Source organism: Medicago sativa, chromosome 4 (genome assembly GCF_051527215.1).
Source record: "Medicago sativa cultivar Bolivia chromosome 4, Bolivia_mono, whole genome shotgun sequence".
NCBI classification, from domain to species: domain Eukaryota; kingdom Viridiplantae; phylum Streptophyta; class Magnoliopsida; order Fabales; family Fabaceae; genus Medicago; species Medicago sativa.
In genome coordinates, this window is record NC_140752.1 from 97,596,591 (window position 1) to 97,615,407 (window position 18,817).

At 37.4% G+C, this 18,817-nt stretch overlaps 1 protein-coding gene across 1 annotated transcript; it reads right to left on the minus strand.

Moving 5' to 3' along the window:
• Positions 1–13,590: 13,590 nt before the first annotated feature.
• LOC146934376 (putative phosphoribosylformylglycinamidine synthase, chloroplastic/mitochondrial) lies at positions 13,591–18,482 on the minus strand. The gene is made up of 4 exons (XM_085706256.1): positions 18,380–18,482; positions 18,216–18,282; positions 18,021–18,087; positions 13,591–17,926 (listed from the first exon to the last, which is right to left on the minus strand). The coding sequence occupies exons 3-4, from the start codon at positions 18,060–18,062 to the stop codon at positions 13,736–13,738; spliced, it is 4,233 nt and encodes a 1,410-aa protein (XP_085562382.1). The 5' UTR covers positions 18,063–18,087; positions 18,216–18,282; positions 18,380–18,482; the 3' UTR covers positions 13,591–13,735.
• Positions 18,483–18,817: the final 335 nt, after the last annotated feature.

The window sequence follows — 18,817 nt, forward strand, 5'->3', positions numbered from 1 at the left end:
TAAAAAAAGGTTTTTAATAACAATTATAATTATTAAGCTTGTATTAAAATTTAGGAGGAATTTATGGAACAAATGCCAAGTAGGATTATGATGATGTGGACATCTTTAGAGGATAGGATTTTGCAATAGGCTATTTCTAAAAACTCTAAATTGTTAGTATAAAGATGTAAATTCTTTTTCTTGGATTTTACATGGTAAGAAAAAGTATCAGATTTATTTTTGACAAAAAAATATCAGATTTTTAATTGTTACTATTTTTTTTATAACCTTATTAATTTATCTATTCCTTAATATATAAAAAATTATCCGCTCAAAGATTATAAAATATTTTGTTTTGCGGCTGTTTTTGGATAAATTTTAATAATTATAGCAAAAAATTACTTGTTTTGATTTTGCAGTAGACCATAGGAAGTTGTTGAACCAAACCTTCAATAGGCGTCAGATGTTTTTATATATAGATTCCAAAGTTACTCATACAACTAACTAACTTGCTGATAACATTCCTAAACAAATTCTACCACAAAAATCATGATGCAAACATAAACTAATTCTACCACTACGTTTATATTTTGAAGTTTATCTTATCTATCTCTTTAATGCAGCATTAGTAAAATAAAGTTTTAATAAACACTAGTCACACTTATAAAGTTATAAAGATCTTTTGATGTTTGTTTACAAGTCTTAACTCAATTAATAAAAATATTAAAATTGTTATGTTAGACGTTGTATGAATTTTTTCATGACTATTGCAATTTTGTCTTTCTTTAAAAGAAGAATTTTCCTTTTCAAAACAATTTATCCTTGTCATCCATCTATTACTCTATGTTAAACCATTTTTCCCACTCAAAATAAACCCCCGATGCCATGTGTTCATTGTTAGGGGTGGGAACAGGCCAGACCGTCCGACAGAGGCCTATGGCCTAACCTATTTAAAGCCTAGCTCGGCCAGCTCGTTTATTAACAAGGTCAGACTCAAGCTTTTTATAAAGCCTATTTAATTAAATAGGTCAGGCTAAGGCTTACAAAAAAGCCTAGTAAGCCCGTCGGGCCGGCCTATTAAGCTTTTTATGTATAATATATCTTCCATTATTGATATCGTTGAAGTTTTTTTCTCATAAACTCAAGCCTTCATATGATTGATTATTTAATAGCACATATATTGGTGTGATGAGACCTTCATAAGATTTCATTATTTAGTTGCAGATATATTCATGTGCTTTAGGCCTTCGTAAATTTTGGCCTATTTAGTAGTAGGCTTACATGTGTTGCTAGGCTTTAGTGCAAAATAGACTTTTAAATAGGCTTTCAGGCTTCATCGGGCCTTTAAATAGGTCATGTCAGACCTCGAAAATGAGCCTATGACGGGTAATAGGCCAGACTCACATTTATAATTTTTGAAGTAGGCCAGTCTTAGGCCTTACAAAGCCCGGCCCGGCCTAGGCTATATCCACCCTATTGTGAGCACTTTTATTTTGTCTCCCAAAATAATTAACTTAGATTCTATGCTTCCTACAACCTGTGACTTAAGTACGAGTCTATGAACTAATCATAAAATAGTTAGTGACTTTATCTTTTAGTACGTACGTGTAAATTGGATTGGAACAGTTGCAGGGTTGTGGTTGTGAGACGACGAAATTTTGATTCTCTTCTCTTATTTTTCTATATTCATTCCTATACTTCTTTCTATTTTTGAGGGGCATACACTTCTTTATATTGTTGTTGACATAGTTAGGCAACTAATGTAATTGCTTTGGCTCCACCCTCACACCGCCCATTTGCCATTATTATAGAGGCACACTTATAACTATAAGTGGTTAAATAAATGTATATAAAGACTCAAATGATGAGATCAAAATGTGACGGTATTTAAAAATTTGGCCATTTTTGGATTCCAACAAATCATTCAATATATATTAGGTGGTGTGAGTTTGAAACTTTAAAGTATAGAGATTTACTTTTCCCATCCTATGCATTTCCTAACGCGCCCTATTTTTTTTCTTTCCATTTTTACCCTTGGTTCGGATTTCCCGGAATAAATTGTTAGAAATTTGCAGATGTATCCGGATTTAAAATCCAGAATTGTTTTCTTCTAGAACTTTTACAATTTCAAGCTTTAAAATTCATAAAATAAAATGCAAATAAAGTAAAAAACATAAATAAAAAGACACAAATATAAAAACAACTCATTTTATTAATATATGAACAATACATTACAATAATTTTCAAGCTTTTTAAGCTTATTAATAAGATCCTAAATCTATTTCTAATCTCCTAAGAGCCTAACCACTGCTATGTGATAGGACATAACAGTAGTTTCCTTTCAAGCTTTTTAAGCTTATTACATAAGATCCTAAATCTACATAAGATCCTAAATCTATTTCTAATCTCCTAAGAGCCTAACCACTGCTATGTGATAGGACATAGCAGTAGTTTCCCTATTGGAGGGCAACCGGAGGAGGAGGGAAAAGGAGGGCGGGAAGAAGAAACCAATGCCCCTGAGGGAGGTAGGGGGTTCTCAAACTTACGCCCAGACAGACCAAGCTAAGAACCACACTGACCCACATGACCCCCAGATGAACCGCGCTTCTTTGCAGCGCGGTTCCATCCTCATTGACCGTTCATACAAACCCTAAAAGTTTTCAACGAGGCCTTTATCTATGAAAGGCCAACGATGAAAAACCATGGTTGTAGAAGGAAGAAGAGGAGGAGAGGGTGGGAGAGGATGGTGTGAGAAATGGTGGGGTTTGGAAGGCTATTTATAGGGAGGGGGTCAAAAACGGTTGGGAGGTCATAAATGTAGTCAAAAAACGTGGTAAAACACGTTTTTTGACTTGGCCACCGACAAAAACATGTGGTGCAGACCACCAGCTATGACACTGATGCAGTCCGGAAAATACAATCCGGAATGCACCTTTGTTTTTCGGAATATATTTTCCGGATTAATACGATACTGGTGAAAGAGGGAAAAGTTGGCTCTTCTTGTAGGGTTAAGAAAGTTCCGGATTGTATAATCCGGAAAGCTTCAACATTGGATTCTTTTGTGTGGAGACATTAATGCAATTTTGGACGGTTACAACTACTAACACGTTTTCATTGACTGTATTAATGACCTAAGACTTGTTTTAGGCTATAAATAGGCCTCCATCTTCAACAAATACCTTCATTCTTCATTTCACCTCTTTTCTTCCATTTTCTTCAAATGTTTTTAGTTTTTTAGTGGTGTCGGTGGTGTCATGGTCATTGTTGACCGTTCATATGAACCCTGCAATTGCATTGCAGCGTGTGTGGGGTTCATATAACGGTCAACAGAGACCATTGACATCAAAGAAAGACACAAAAAAGCACATAACAGTATGGTCCGGAGTTCGTTTTCCGGAAATCTCTAACAATTTGGTCTGGATTATAAAATCCGGACCAGGGGCGTTTTTGGAAATTTTGCAGGGCGTGCGATAAGGCAGCAGGGTGGGAAAAGTAAATCTCTAAAGTATATTCATCTCATGTTCAAATATTGTCCATGTCAATTTATGTAGGCTAATTCATATAGAGTTTTACGCTGAGTTTAAATGGAGTTTGAACATTAGAATTGATATTCTAGATTAGCCAGTCGTCTTAGGACCGGATACCAAATTAAAAAAATGAGTATTATTTGATTATAAAACTATATGGGAGTTGCCCTTTGAGGGATTAGATTGCATACTTTGACGCTTATAAATTAAATACTAGTAGTAAAAAATTCGTTCCTAAGATGAAGACTACCTCAAGCTAACACTGTCGTTAATTAGCAGCAGTCAAAGTTTGCCATTTAAATGAACAGCAATGACATGCCATGCCAACGATGTTTATCCTTTTACTCTTAAGAGAGGATGATAAATCTGACAGCTCAACAAGTCTGTAAATCATGTTTGGTTCTCATGATTTTATAATAGAAAGAGTCTTTGGTTATTATCTTTTTATATATTTAAGAAATGTTGGTTCCCCAAAACATCAAAGAGGTAATATTCATGCATTGTTTTTGTATATATTCATGCATTGAAGTCAAAGGAAATAATCAAATGCATATATTGGTCAGATGAATTACATCAATTACATAATCATGCATGAGTGGGAATATTTATAGTACCGACTTCTTTCACAGGGAATAATCAAATCAATTACATAATAATAATTGCACATTCTAAAAATGATAATAACTGCACATACTAAAATGGTTTTTTTTTTTTTTTTTTTTAAAAGAACAAACTTAATGCATTTCATTTATGAGAATAGTTTCAATACATGTTGGAATGTTATAGAAAATATGGAAACTAGCTTCAGACGGAGCCTCCCTAGCTAAACTATGAGCAGCTTCGTTTGCTTGTCTCCTGATGAACTTTACATCAGAGTTCATTAGATCTGTGCACAGTAGGTGGCAACAATCATTGATAATTGCGTTGAAATCTGACACACCCATCTGTTTTCCATATATGCTGTCCACTACTGTTTTAGAGTCCACCTCAAAGTCCATATTCCATAGTTGGAGATCCTTTACCCACCGCAAAGCAGTTAGAAGGCCTAGTGCCTCGCCGGTATCAACCTCGAGAAGGGGAGTGAAACATTCTGTGTGAGCCAAAACAAAAGCCCCTTGATCATCCCTAATACATATGCCTATGCCTACTCTGTTTAGGGAGTCAGAGAAAGAGGCATCAACGTTACATTTGTACCGACCCGGTGATGGTTTACTCCATTTTGTAGTTTCTCGTGGACTTACAACCGGGTTTAAGGCTGTTTTTGCAATTTGAGCATTCCTCCAACTAGTAAGCAGAGCTGAGGCTCTATCACAAACAGACTGACAAGTTTCGGTAGTATTGTTCCACACTTTGTTATTTCTGTGCTTCCAGATGCTCCACATTAACACGCTGAATATGGGATGTTGACTTTTGTCCAGCTGACGCAATATTCTGAATATATTATGGGAAATGTCTTCTGGACTTGTTAAAGCATTCGAAACCGTATTCCAAATCCCTATACGTTGCCAGCATTGTGAGCTTTTCGAGCACAAAAACAAAGCATGCAGGCTATCTTCTTGCTCATCACAAAAAGGGTATTGCGAAGTACAGTTGACACCTCGGGCTTGGAGACGCACCCTCGTTGGTAAACAGCCACGAGCAGCTCTCCATAAGAAGTTCTTAATCCGAGGTGGTGTTTTAGATCTCCAAATCTGATGCCAATCACCAGCTATTCTGTTTTGGTATGTATTAAGATCCCTCTTCATAATGTCTCTGTACGCGCTACGGACGGAATAAACACCATTTTTCTCAAATTTCCATACTGCCCTATCATTTTGAACCGAAGCAAGCAGAGGGGTTCTGCTGATATGGTATGCAGAAACATCATCAAACAGAATGCTTACATTTTCCATGTGCCAGATTTTTGAATTGGGAACTAGCAGGTCCGCTACACGCAGATTTGCCATGGCAGGATTCATCATCGCAGGAGGTGTGATGGTGTGACCACTTCGGATCCAATGAGAATCCCAAACTGAAATGCTAGTGCCGGAACCAATACTCCACTTGAAACCATTTTGAACGACATCTTTGACGTTCCATATGCTTCTCCAAACGTAACTTGGGTTGTGTCCTACTCGCGAGGCAAAAAAATCACTAGTCGGAAAATATCTAGCTTTGAGTAATCTAGTGATCAAGGAGTCTGGGTTGGTGATTAGTTTCCACGCTTGTTTACCCAACATTGCCATATTGAAAGCTTTAAGACTTTTGAAACCCATGCCACCGAAGCCTTTTGGAGTTGTGAGTCGTTCCCATGATAGCCAATGCATACCTCTTCTACTACCATTACCATGCCCCCACCAGAAAGCATTTAACATTTTTTCAATTTCTTTTATCAAAGTATTAGGTAACAGGAATGTACTCATAATATAGGACGGGATGGATTGTAGAACAGATTTTATAAGGACCTCCCTTCCTGCTTGTGAAAGACATCTGCTGCTCCATGAGTTTATTTTAGCCCACACACGGTCCTTTATGAATTTAAACGTACCTGACTTGCTTCTACCAACCATCGATGGAACACCCAAATACTTTCCAGTGCCTAGTACTTGTTTGACTCCCATGATATTAGCTATTGCATTTCTCACATCTGTTGGCGTGTTGCGGCTACAAAATATTTCAGATTTTTGGAAATTTATAGCTTGCCCGGATGCAGCCTCGTATGACGCGAGAATGTTTTTCAGAACAGATGCTTCACCAACGGAACCTTTGAAAAAGAGAAAACAATCATCCGCGAACAAGAGATGAGAGATAACCGGTGCATTTGCAGAAATTTTCACACCGTGCAAAGTACCTTGACTCTCTGCTTTTCTAATTAGCGCGGACAAACCTTCTGCACACAAAATGAATAAATATGGTGAAAGTGGATCACCCTGACGGAGACCTCTACTTGGGACAATCGGCCCTACCGCAGCACCATTAACCAAAACAGAATAATCTACCGTCTCGACACATAGCATTATCCATTTCACCCATTGTGCTGAGAATCCCATTTTAATCATAATGTCTCGAAGGTAGTCCCAATCGATACGATCATAGGCCTTACTTATGTCAAGCTTGAGGGCTGCATCATATTTATTGCCTTTGGACTTTGTTTTCATGTAATGGACTATTTCAATGGCTGCCATGGCATTGTCAAGTATAGATCTTCCGGGCACGAAGGCAGACTGGTTGTCTGAAATGCATTTATCAAGAACAAGCTTTAAGCGATTAGCCAGAACCTTGGAGATTATCTTGTATAATACATTGCACAGAGCTATGGGGCGCCAATCTTTCATGGTTTCCTGAACATCACCTTTTGGGATTAAAGTGATGTTGGTAGAGTTAAGCTTTGGTGGGAATATTCCTTGTGCTAGCCAAGAGCAACCTGCTTCATAGATTTCACTACCACACATGTTCCAGAATTTCTGATAAAATCCAGGATTGAATCCGTCGGGTCCTGGGCACTTGTCTATCTGCATAGAGAAGGTAGCTTCTTTAAATTCTTCCAAGGAGAATGGTGCTGTCAGTGCGTCATTGTCTTCCAAGGTGATCGACTGAGGTACCACATTAATGACATTCTGGCGTGAGCTATTAGCTCTTTGGAACAGTTCAATAAAGTAATTTCTGGCAATTCCTTTCAAACCATCCTCATCTCGGCAAATTCTCCCATTGTTGTCTTGGAGGTGTTGGATTTTATTCACCTTTTGTCGTGATGACGCAGCCGCGTGAAAAAACCTAGTGTTCAAATCTCCATCTCGATACCAGACGTACTAAAATGGTTAAAAATGATAATATTCATACCTCAAAATAAATATCCAATTTAGTTCTCGGAACTGGAAGATCATATCATATCAATTATTTTTTTGAAACAGCTTAATTTTAATTCAAATGATGCAGCCTAGCACAAGACGTGCAAGAGGGTGGGAAACCAGAAAAAATATCCAAAAGGCTTAAAAAGTGGCCAAAAAACACCAGCTGCTACATAGCAGAAAGCCTACAACAGCAGAAAAACGCCCAGCCAGCTCCCAATTTACAGCAGACCATTCATAATAAAGGCAAGAAGCAATCTTGAGCCTACTCAAAACCCAAAACCAAGACACCACTTTTATTTCGTCGACAATCTCATCAAATTGGTTTTTGAATACCCTCGCATTTCTCTGATTCTCTCCTTCCATATCAACCTAATCTCCACATTATTAATATTCTAAAATGACCATTGAGTTTGCAACATGTTAACCAAATTTGTCTATCTATCTGAATCTAAACAGGTTTTGATAACCGATCACCAAAAGGAAGAGTCAACAGATGTGTTAAAATTCATGACATCGTAGGCTCCATGCATCAAGCAGATAATAGTTTAACAAACCACGCTGCAGGAAAACATGTTGAAAATTCAATTTGCATGTCTTGCAGTAAAAACCCAGAAATTAAAGTAATAAAGAACGAATCATTGAATAAACTCTGATTTATCTATCTGGAGCCATTCTCCATTTTATCTATCGGCCAAATGTATGACTCTATTATCCAACAAAGTTTATATTCAATCATCCAAAATTTACAGAAATAATTTTACAGATATCACCAAATCAAATCCATGCTTAGTTTGACCAACAATTAAGAACATGCTCAAAATTCAATTTGTGTGCCTTACAATCAAATTAAAATTATTAAGAACACTTCATTAAAGAAATTTGATTTATCTACCAGGAGCCGTTCTTGTCCCTTGTGTCAAGAGGTTTCGCAGCAAAACCGATAAAGGATCTCTCGATTATCAAATAAATTAAATTAAGAACATGTTTAAAATTCAATTTGCATGTCTTGCGATTGAAGCCCGGAAAATGTATCTGTTGATCATAAAGAAGAAGTGACTCTGATTATAAAAACAACACATGAAAGATCAAACAAGAGGGAAATAGATAGAACCAGAAGAAATCAAATGTTCACAATATTAGTTCTCCTGCAACACCGAAGAGTAAATAACAAATCAAGAGCTCTGAATCTGAAAATTGACAGAAATTTTGAAAACAAAAAAGAAATTAATTTATATCACCAAATAACGGTTTAGTATTATTTTATAAAATCACCAAATGAAGAACGTTGTTCATTAACAAACCACGCTGCAGGAATATATGTTCAAAATTCAATTCATATGTGTTCCAATCAAAGCCCAGAAATTAAAATAGTTGAACAGCTCATTACAGAAATTTGATGAATCTAACTGAAGCCGTTTCTTGTTCTTGTATGTTATATCGAGATGTTCAAGACTTCAAGGATCGCTGCAGAACAGATTAACCCATCAAGTTTCGCAAAAACTTACCATTTTCTGAGACTCAATTGGCAATTGCAAAACATTACCATTATCTGATACGCAAATAGTAATAATACCTTAGAACAAATAATTCTCTACAAGAGATAATATGAATAAAACAGCAAACATCAAGATCAAAAACAAATCAAAGAACCAACCAGCATCAAGATACCAAAACAACCAACCAGAAAATAATAAGAATAAAACACAAGAGGAAGATAGATAGAATCTTAAGAGACAATATGTTCATAGATTAAACTCCTGCAACACCAAAGAGTAAATAACGAATAAACAAGTATATGCTCTCATTATCGATAAAGAAATTTTGAAAAAGAAGAGATTTTAATAGATATCACCAAATGAAAACGCTAAACTCCATGCTACAAAGAAAGTCAATAGTTTGACAATTTGTTCTGCAGAAAAAATGATCAAAATTCATTTATCTCTGGTATACCTTCCAATCAAAGCTCAGAAATTAAAATAATGAGGCCTCATCGGAGAAAATTAATTTATCTATCTGGAACTGTTCTACTTTCTGTTGAATCAAGACATTCTACTTCCCAGTTCACTGTTACTACAGCTCAAAATTGAAAATAATAAATAATGAATCATTGAAGAAATTCAATTTATATCTGAAGCCGTTCTCCGTTAGTATATGTTGTGTCAGCAATCGCAAAACAATCTGGACTTCCAGACTTCAGCTCGCTGCAAAACGGATAAACGCATGTCTCGATTATCCAATTATGAAGAATTATATCCAATAATCCAAAAATAAACAAACAATTCTTGAAAAACCAATCCACCAAAGAAGAGCCAGGAGAACTGTGACATTCTTGATAAAAGCATATCAAAATACAAGTCCATAATGAATTCCTTGATAGAAGCAGACTAAAGACCCTAGAATCTTGTATGCTTCATACTCAATGTTCCTGAAACAAAAACGTAAAAACTGCAACTCTAGCAGAGCACAAATACAGATGTAAGAAAAAATGACCAGTTTTATTCATCCCAAGGCTGTACGGGAAGTAAGTGAACCTCTCTGCATGCCACACACTTAATAAGCTTGCTCCCCCTGTAACACCCACACAGAAAACTCAAAGGAAATGACAAAAGTGGATGCTGATTATGAAACAATAACCAAATTATATCCTAGCAACACGAAATATAACCAAATCATCATCATAAACAAATAATATCACAACAGTAAAAGAAAACTATAGACAGACTCTCCATCAAAGTTATGTCATCCCCAACATACAAAAAACACACGAAAACTTGAACACAGAAAGAAACACAAAATCATCAACACCAGCTTCTACACAATTAGGACAACAATTCATAAACAAGAACACATGTGTATGTAAAAGATGACCAATTATATCCCAAGGACGAATAAGAAAGTCCTTGCCAATCAAATCCAAGCTTATGAGAAGAGTCAAGAAGAAGCACGAAAGCATAAACGTTCACATCTAAATTAGATCGCCAAATTAAGCCTCACAGAGATTGAAAATTTAACTTGTTGATTCATGTAATTAGTTGACAGAAGATAAATAGTACAGAGCAGAAGCACTCATCTCCAATTTCTCAACTTCAGACAGTAAAATAAACAAGGAGAAAGTTGTCTCAATTTCTTCAGAACTGACCACTACTCCATTACATTACATGTGAAAAACGTAAATGTAAGAAAACAGTAGTTTGATGGAGAACTGTCCCATTTCTCCAGCAAAATATGTAAACTATCACAATACATGTCAAAAACCTATATATGATAGGGTAATAAACCAGTAGTGATTGAGAAAGGAGACTTCTGTGAATACCAAATGACACATGTACAAAAGTATTATGCTGTAACACCTAATTATAGAAAAAACCAAGTAAAAGAAGCAAGAGTAGCATCATTCTGCAAACGAAGTCACTGATCAAATGATCATTAGTTACAAAGAGAGAAGACAGACACATAACTTTCTTAATTTCTCCAGATTTGTGTAAACTTAAGTTACAGGTCAGAAACCTAAATGTAAGATAACAGACTTATCTCTCACGTGTAACACCCAAGTGACACAAAGGAGTAAATCAAAATGACTGGGAGAAGAACTTTACAGAGAATTAATGAGATGAAAACAATTCACTGTATCAAAATAAACCTGATCGCTTGATGCTACATAGAACAGTTTCAAAACACACACACTGCACTGCAGAAAACAGTTTCACAAAACATTACTACCATTATCTTATACTCAATCAGCAACATCTTAAGAGAAAATACACAAATGAACTTGAGGCTTCATGCTATGAAAAAATGTTATTAATTACGTCGTATGCCTCTTCCATGATATCACTTATGGCTCTAGAAAAGAAGACAGATAATGGAAAGGAGGACGAAGGGAGGATATAAGAAAAGTCAAAACCTATTTGTTGTGGAACTAATAAAGACGCCAGCTAAATATTTTCCTTTGATTGTGAAAAATGTTATAATTCTTTTGCTAATTATTACAGACATAACTGTAATATTTTACACTACACTGTTGCATGGTGAACATTATCTCTATTGTGATTGCCGAATAGAATTTTAAATCCAACCTTACTGAAATTTTAATATCATGAGTAATTTCCAATAGAAAATTGTCAAAGTACACGTGCTGCTAATCTAGATCAGACGGTGTTAATTCAAAAATACAAAGATGAAATTGTAATTTTTTACACTACACGTTACATGGTGATTATTATCTCTATTGTCCTTGCTCAATAGAAGTTTAAACTAACCTTACTGAAGTTATTGGTAGTGATTTATAATTAAAAATGATAAAAGTGAACTGGTACAAAATTGATAATTAAAACAGCCAACAGAGAATTGAAAATAACAAAATTGATCATTAGAACATCATAAACAAAATACAGAATTTGCTTAGTTATGTCCCTTACCATGTTCAATTTATACTCTAGTTAACACTAGCAGGTCATACAATCAATAGATAACTTTCAAAGCATAAAATACATATACATATAAATAGAACAATGACCAGTTGTGTACCAAGTCTAGTGGCTATGATAATTTTGACCACAACTTTCACAACACATTAAACATTCCTAAGCAAGAAGCAGGCTTGACTTATGCACTAAGTAGAAACAATAGACTCTGCACACTTGGTTAAGCAAAGAGATATATTCCATTAATGTGGCTGTTCTTAATATAAACAATGCAGGACACCATTAATAGTAAGAAAATGGCTGGTTTTGTCCAAAAGCTGAATGGACAGTCTATCATCATGTTCCACACAAGCATTTCACAATCCACCTACATTTGCAATGACCGGGATAAAATACAAAGAACCAATCCAAGCAGAAAGCACAAAGGATGTATAACCAAGTAGAAATCACCTTGAAGCCGGTGCACTCAGAAAAATCCACTTAGGAGAACGGATTTATTCTTATGCACATCATCAAATAATAAATGGTATAGAAAAGCTCCCTAAATAAAGACCGCCATCAGGACAATAAGTGACCACCCAAGCTGTCCAAAACAGATTACAGATACAGGCAGGTCAAACTATAAGGGAATATCTACTCCACTGAAAAGCTACAAATTTGGGACAGCAGATTCTTATTCTTATATAACTAGAAAAGATGGCAGACTACCAGAACATAACATCAAACTATAAGCTGTCCAGAATTTCATACCCTCGTACCGGGAAAAATCATTTACTCTAGAATCTTGTATGCTTCAATATTCATGCTCCTGATGGCAAAAACACATATATCCAACACTAGCATATGAGACATATCAAAGGAAAAATATCCCTAATGCCGTAACATATACATACAGTCACAGATATGTAAAAAATTACTGATCTATCACACGGCTGAATGGATAGTATGTAAACCTCCGGTTTCCACAGGTCACAGCCCACCACATTTCATAGTCCGTCTCCCCTGTAAAACCCACACATCTCAAAAGAACTGAAAAAAGATGCCAAGTATCAGACTAAAATGTCTAGTTTTCATAGCAAAGATGGCCACCAAATTTAAGGCTGCAGAAGAACCGGAACAGATTTCTATCCAATTTGCAAGATGTTGGACTCTATGACACAGCCAAATTATTCCCCAACAAACAGATCACCAAAACAGCCAAACCAAACTGCCCAAATTCCTAGAGTTTTAGCAAAAGCCGCTCTTCGGGATCGTATATCACTAAGGCCGACTTTCGTCCCTGCTCGATGGAGTCAAGCTCCCTTCTGCCTCCTCATTTTGGGAAGGTCAGAGTAAAGTACTCTAGCGTCTTACAAATTGCAGACTTGCTCCAAATTATTATCAAATTCATCCTTGGTATTACTCACCTTGCAATTTCAAAAATGAAATTGGGTATTTAATCATGAAAATAGTTTCCAGGGTCTATCAAGTATTGTCATCAATCAATTTTATTATGTGTTATCTAACAAGTCCTATTTTATGAATGCATTTTTTTTTAGCTTATATATCCCAAAACAAAAACAAAAACTGAACGGACTAGTAGGAATTGAGGATAAGTGTTGTCTACAGAAGTGTATGCTTACAATAAATTGAATCTCATATCCAGACATTTTACACTTTCTGGAAGTGCAAGTGAATAAATGTAAATATAATGATATGTTATATGAAACAGTGTCAGGCCTGTGCTTTTAAGACCTCTTGTAAAGTTTTATTAATCTGCAGACCTATCACAAATCAACAGGTAACAATATTCTAAAGAATTTCCAATAGCATATATTAGAAAGCACTAAATGAAATTCAAAAGATGTAGAATATGATAGCAACAGCAAATATTCCATCAGTAAACAAGTTATTAATAATCCGGTCTAAAAAACTTTAGGCATAAACAACATAAAACATTACAAAGGAAAAGGAGAAAAAAAAAGTGATCATCATCTCAGGAACACCAATCTCGAGCATTCTGGAACATGCGCAACCAAGGACTAGGCCCCTTCTTATCCACATTCCACAACTTTGGATACCATGGAAACTGCCACATTAAGAAGCAACGCTCTGGGTGAGGCATCATTGCAAGATGTCTTCCGTCAGGAGAACAAATAGCTGCTACTCCTAAAGGAGAGCCATTCACATTGAAAGGATATGTCTCTGTTGGATTACCAGCATCATCACAATATCTTACAGGAGCTAAATCTGAATGAACAACGCGTTCCAACACACCTTCGTCCGGGAAATAAGCTCTTCCCTCACCATGAGCAGTCCATATCCCCATTGTACTACCAGCCATACCTTTGAACATCATAGCCGGTGAGTCCTTTATTGTCACATTTGTAAAGCGGCATTCAAATCTTCCGGACTCGTTGTGAATGAACCTAGGCTGCGATAGGTCGCCGCCGGCACCATGCACACCCCCAACTTGAGGTCCTGGTACCCATCCCAACAAAGCCATGAGTTGACAACCATTGCATACACCTAGACTGAAAGTGTCGGGACGCTTGTAAAACTCTTGAAACTGTTTTAAAACAGACTCATTAAATCTTATGGAAGCGGACCAGCCCTTTGCAGAGTCAAGCACATCGGCATAGCTAAACCCACCAACAAACACAATTCCACGGAACTCTTGCAAAGAGACCACGCCATTAAGAAGGTCTGACATAGTAACATCCCACGGTTCAAAACCGGCAGCATGAAACGCTGCAGCCATTTCTCTGTCTCCGTTGCTCCCTTCTTCTCTTATCACGGCTACTTTAGGTTTTAAAGCAGCAGACATGTACTTATCATCAGTGAAGGAAGGAGTGTATGTTAGTTCCCATGAGGGCTCGTAACGATGTTTAAGTCCTTCTCTCTCCATATCCACACAAGAAGCCAATCTTTGGAATTTTTCCAGCTGAAAACTAGTATCTTCCCACATGTCTCTAAGAATACTAGTTTTTTCTTCCAAACAAGTCAACCCATCAACCTTAACTTCAATTGATGGAGTGATAGTAACTTGACCGATGATCTCAGCCAAAACTCCCGCACTGTTCAATTTATCCATCACAGTAGCCAAATTTTTCTTGCTTACCTCAAGAACTAACCCAAGCTCTTCTGCATATAGTGTTTGGAAAAGGCTCTTACCTTGTGAATTCAAGTCCAAAACAAATCCACGATTACCAGCAAATGCCATCTCTAACGCACAAACTAGTAGCCCACCATCACTGATATCATGACCGGCAGAGATCAGTTCATCAGTAAGAAGCTCTTGAACACCTTCAAAGACCTTTTTAAGGTAAGGTATATCATCAATATCTGGACACTCATCTCCAATTTGGTCAAATGCTTGTGCAAGAGCAGATCCACCTAATCGACGCTTACCCTTTGACAAATCAATATGAAGCAAAACACCATCGTCTTCAAGTTTTAAATCTGGAGTCACGGTTTTTGTAATATCAGGACAAGTAACATAAACACTAATTACAAGATTTCCAGGAGCCCTGACAACTTCGCTTCCGGAATGGGCAGCCATAGAAAGACTGTCTTTTCCTCCATCAATAGCAATACCAAGTTCAATCATTGCTTCAGACAAAGATATCGCAGCATCATACATGGCAGCCCCTTCCCCATCAAGCTTGGCAGCATACATCCAATTTCCACTCGCCTTAACATCAGAAAGTGAAGTCACCTTTGCCCATACAAGATTGGTGAGTGCTTCTCCAACGGCTAACCGAGCCATCGCCTTTGGGTCTAACAGACCTTTGATTGGTTGTTCCCCAATGGCACATGCACCTCCAGTCACGTCAGTAAAAGTCTGAGCGGTAACAGCAACATCAGCAAGGGGAATTTGCAAAGGGCCAACAGTTTGCTGCTGTGCCACTAAACCTGTAACACACCTATCAACTTTTGTTGTTAAGAAGCGTTTTGAACAGACAGATGGTAAACTCAATACCCTTTTCAGAGAATCTATTACTGTAATCCCGGGGGCAATATCAAGTGGCTCCCGCTCATAAACAATTCGATTAAATTCAAAAGATTTCTGCGGCATGTCACCAAGGACCTTCTCAAGTTCAAGATCCACTGCAGGGGGAGGTGGAGGGAGTTCATTTGAGAGACACTTCTGAGTAGCTAAACTATCAACTAACACAACTCGTCCATCACCACTAATAGTTCCAATCACAGCCATTGAAACTCTTTCTCTTTTACAAATTGATTTTAAGAGCTCGTGACTTTCTGGCTTCACCAAGATCGCATCTTGCTCCTGATACTCTGCACCCCAAATCTCTAGAACAGACATTGTATGATCCCCAACCACAATTGCTCTGATATCTATCTCAGCACCCTTTGGATATATGATTTCCTTCACAACATTGCAGTTCCCACCAGCACCTTGATCATGAATGCTAACAATTGGATTTTTATCCCCCAACTCAATACAGGCACGAACAAGGCGATAAAGTTTTTGTGCCATCTCAGCATCCCCACGTTGCACAGCATTGAAATCGAGCTCAGCATCATTCTGTCCACTAACCATACTTGAGGCAGCCCCGCCTCCCATCCCAATACGATAAGCTGGGCCACCAATTTTAACAACCAGCATTCCAATGTCAGGCTCTCCTTTTGATATATGAAGGTGGTCAATCTGGCCAATTCCTGCACTAAACATGATCGGCTTCAACCATTCCCGCCTATCCCCACTAGGAAGTCTCATTCCAAAAGTTCTACAAAAGCCTTGGATCAAGGGCTCTCCAAATTTGTTCCCGTAGTCAGAAGCACCGTTACTTGCATCGATAAGAATCTGCAAAGGTGATGCCAAATTTGACGGATAAGTAAAGGACGGGTCTTCCCATGGAGCATAGAGCACTGCTATGTTCAGATTCCCAACACAATAACCAGCTGTAGCTGCTTGCACAAACGAACCCCTTCCTGTAGCATGTGTATCCCTAATGCGACCTCCTGCACCTGTCTCTGCACCGGAATAAGGTGCCACTGCACATGGAAAATTATGTGTTTCAGCTGTAAATAAGATATCCATGTAGCGTTCTATCAAGTTCAACGGACTTGTTGAACCGGGCCGAACTGGTCGTAATGGCTTTACTTGGAAACCCCTAATTGCACTTGAGTTATCCTTAAAGCCAATAACTGAGTTGTTTGGATTTGCCTGTAAGGTGCTTTTCACAATTTGCATCAGAGTCTTATTCATAGGTTGTCCGTCAATAAAAATCTTTCCGGTAAAAAACCAATGCCTGCTATGCTCACTGTTGGACTGAGCAATATCAAACAATTCCACATTCGTTGGATTACGCTTAATATCTTCTCTGAAAAGTTTGGTGTAGTATTCCAAATCCTGGTCATCAAATGCAAACCCCATCTTCAGATTAATCTCTTCCAATGCCTTCCTCCCCTTCTCCATGACAGGTATATAATAAAAATCCTCCGGAACTACACTGGTTTCAAAGGATGTTAGCTTCTGGGTATAAACGCATTCAGTCATCCTATCATGCACCATAGCTGCAAATTCATTAATTTGATGTTCTTGTAGTTCACCATTTGTATACAACAAATACCTCCTTGACCGCTCCAAACGATTCACTTCTGTCAAACCACATGCTTGGCAAATTGACACAGCATTGGAAGACCATGCTGTGGTAAATGATAACCTGGGACCAACCTCAACTATAACTTTCTCCAAACCCTCCTTCCTCTTTTTCTCAAGAAAGCTCTCAGTTCCTAAATTCTCAGGCTCAAATGTTTCTGAAAGAAGCCATCTAAGAACCGAAAGCTTTCCGCTTGAAAGGGATGAACCAAGGCCAACATTAAAGCATTGTTCAGTCTTTAAGTCCGCTATCTGATTAGAGATCTTTGCTTGAGCTTTCTTTAAAAGCTCGGCAGCTGCACTTTCTTGGATAAACGGTACACGGTACAGATGAATAACTTCAGCAGAAGGCTTCTCAACCAAACCAGAATGTTGTTCTACTGAAGTTGCAGCACTCCCAGAAACCACAACTCTTGGGTTTTCTTGAGCTTGACATCTCAAACTCAACGATTTTCGAGATGAACTTGAAACACGACCCCTATTACAAAGGGTACCCCAAAGCAATTGACTTCTAGGTTTCTGAGGTTTCTTTAGCAAAAACAATGTTTGTCTGGATGTACCCTGTAACCAAAATCATAAACCCCATCAACACAATTGAAAAAAAAGAGTATTTTTTTAAGCTAATTGAAACAAAGGGAATAAAGTAAAGTCGAACCTGAAGGAATTCGGATACCCCAATTTCTCCAGCAGCTGCCATATACTCGATCAAGTATTGGGAAGCTCTGAAATAGAGAGAGAAAAAAAAACTTAGAGAACTAAAACAAAACTCGAAGTCGAAGTGAAAAGAAGTGTACAATGGTGAGTTAGGGGTGTGTAAGTATATTTTGGTGAGAATGAATAAAGTTTATACCTTTTGAACTAAAGGTGGGTGCAGAGTAACGAATGAGTAACAGAGATGAAGCTTGCACAGTGATTTTCTGTAGAAACAGAGAAAAAAACGATCAAAAATCAAAGGTTGTGAAGAAGGGAAAAAAAAAAAAAGAGTGAAAACAAGGAGAGAAGATAGTAACATACCTTAGACTTAGACGGAGACGGTAGAGGGCGAAGGGAAACGAGTGAGGTAGACGGAGGAGGAGCGATGGGATGCGGCGGCGAGTTTGTGACAGTGTTGTTTGTTAGTAGAAGAAAAGAAATTGGTGCTTCATAACAATGTCCGGGTCGGGTCGGAGTTTATTGATACCCGAACCGGCGGTGTGTTTGGTTTTTGAATGTTTTTGTATGTGTGCAAGTGTAAACCCTTCTTTTGTAGTAGATGCTTTGTTTCTGGACCTTTTCCTAAATTCTCTGAATCAGATGCTCTTTTTAGTGTTTTTGGGTCCAACAAAAAATGGAATGAAATTATACTCACTTTTTCATAAAACATATTATTCACTTTTATTGTTTTAGATAATAAAATTAAATTTTTTTATCGATTTTTTTTATGACAATGGAATATTTTATTTGTTTTTTTGA